The 923-nt window shown below is 30.9% G+C and overlaps 1 protein-coding gene across 1 annotated transcript; it reads left to right on the top strand.

The window, feature by feature from the left end:
• Positions 1-690: 690 nt before the first annotated feature.
• Positions 691-845, top strand: SARC_13266 (hypothetical protein; the record flags this gene model as incomplete). Its single annotated transcript, XM_014292607.1, has 1 exon — positions 691-845. A coding segment is annotated over one exon (155 nt), but the record flags the coding sequence as incomplete, so codon positions are not given.
• Between the last annotated feature and the right edge of the window lie 78 nt (positions 846-923).

Here is a 923-nt window from a genome sequence, read left to right on the forward strand (position 1 = left end):
GGATGTTTAAAGTGCATTCGGGCGTGCCTCCTGTCGTACACGTACAATCTTCTTGGGAGTTGTGGTTCTGACTACCACCCGTGTGAGGAATAAATATAGTATGTTATGGTCTAGAAGTAGGTATAATATATTATGGTTTAAAAATCGGTGTAATAAATTATGGTCTATAAACAGATATGATAAATTATGGTCTATAAATAGATATGATAAATTATGGTCTATAAATAGATAAAGTAAATTATAGTCTATAAACAGATATGATAAATTATGGTCTATATCTAGATATGATAAATCATGGTCTATAAATAGATATAATAAATTATGGTCCATAAATAGATATAATAAATTAGGGTCTATAATCAGATATGATAAATTATGCTCTATAAATAGATATGATAGGTCTAGAAATAGGTACAATAAATTATGCTCTAGAAATAGATATGATAAATTATGCTCTATAAATAGATATGATAGGTCTAGAAATAGGTACAATAAATTATGCTCTAGAAATAGATATGATAAATTATGCTCTAGAAATAGATATAATATATTATTATCTATAAATAAGTATAGTTATTATGGTCTATAAACAGGCATTCTGAAGCCCCCCTTATTGCAGTCAGTAGCCGGGTTAAGACTCGTGTGCTATTATTAGACGTCCAATCGTTTGCTTGGCCTATCCTGCTACAGGTAGTAACTGGGGTGAACACGTATGCTATTTTTAGACCTCCGCGAGCAGATGGCAAAGAAGCCCTTCTGCTGAATGTGCCGTATGGTCTACTCAATGGTAAACGAAATGACCATGCATTGAGCCTGTCTATGGCACTGATGGTTATTCTTTACAAGTATGTAAGTACGCACGTCCGTGTAAGTTATTTATATATATATATATATATATATATATATATATATATATATATTAA

This window comes from Sphaeroforma arctica, assembly GCF_001186125.1.
Source record: "Sphaeroforma arctica JP610 unplaced genomic scaffold supercont1.3081, whole genome shotgun sequence".
Taxonomy (NCBI): domain Eukaryota; class Ichthyosporea; order Ichthyophonida; genus Sphaeroforma; species Sphaeroforma arctica.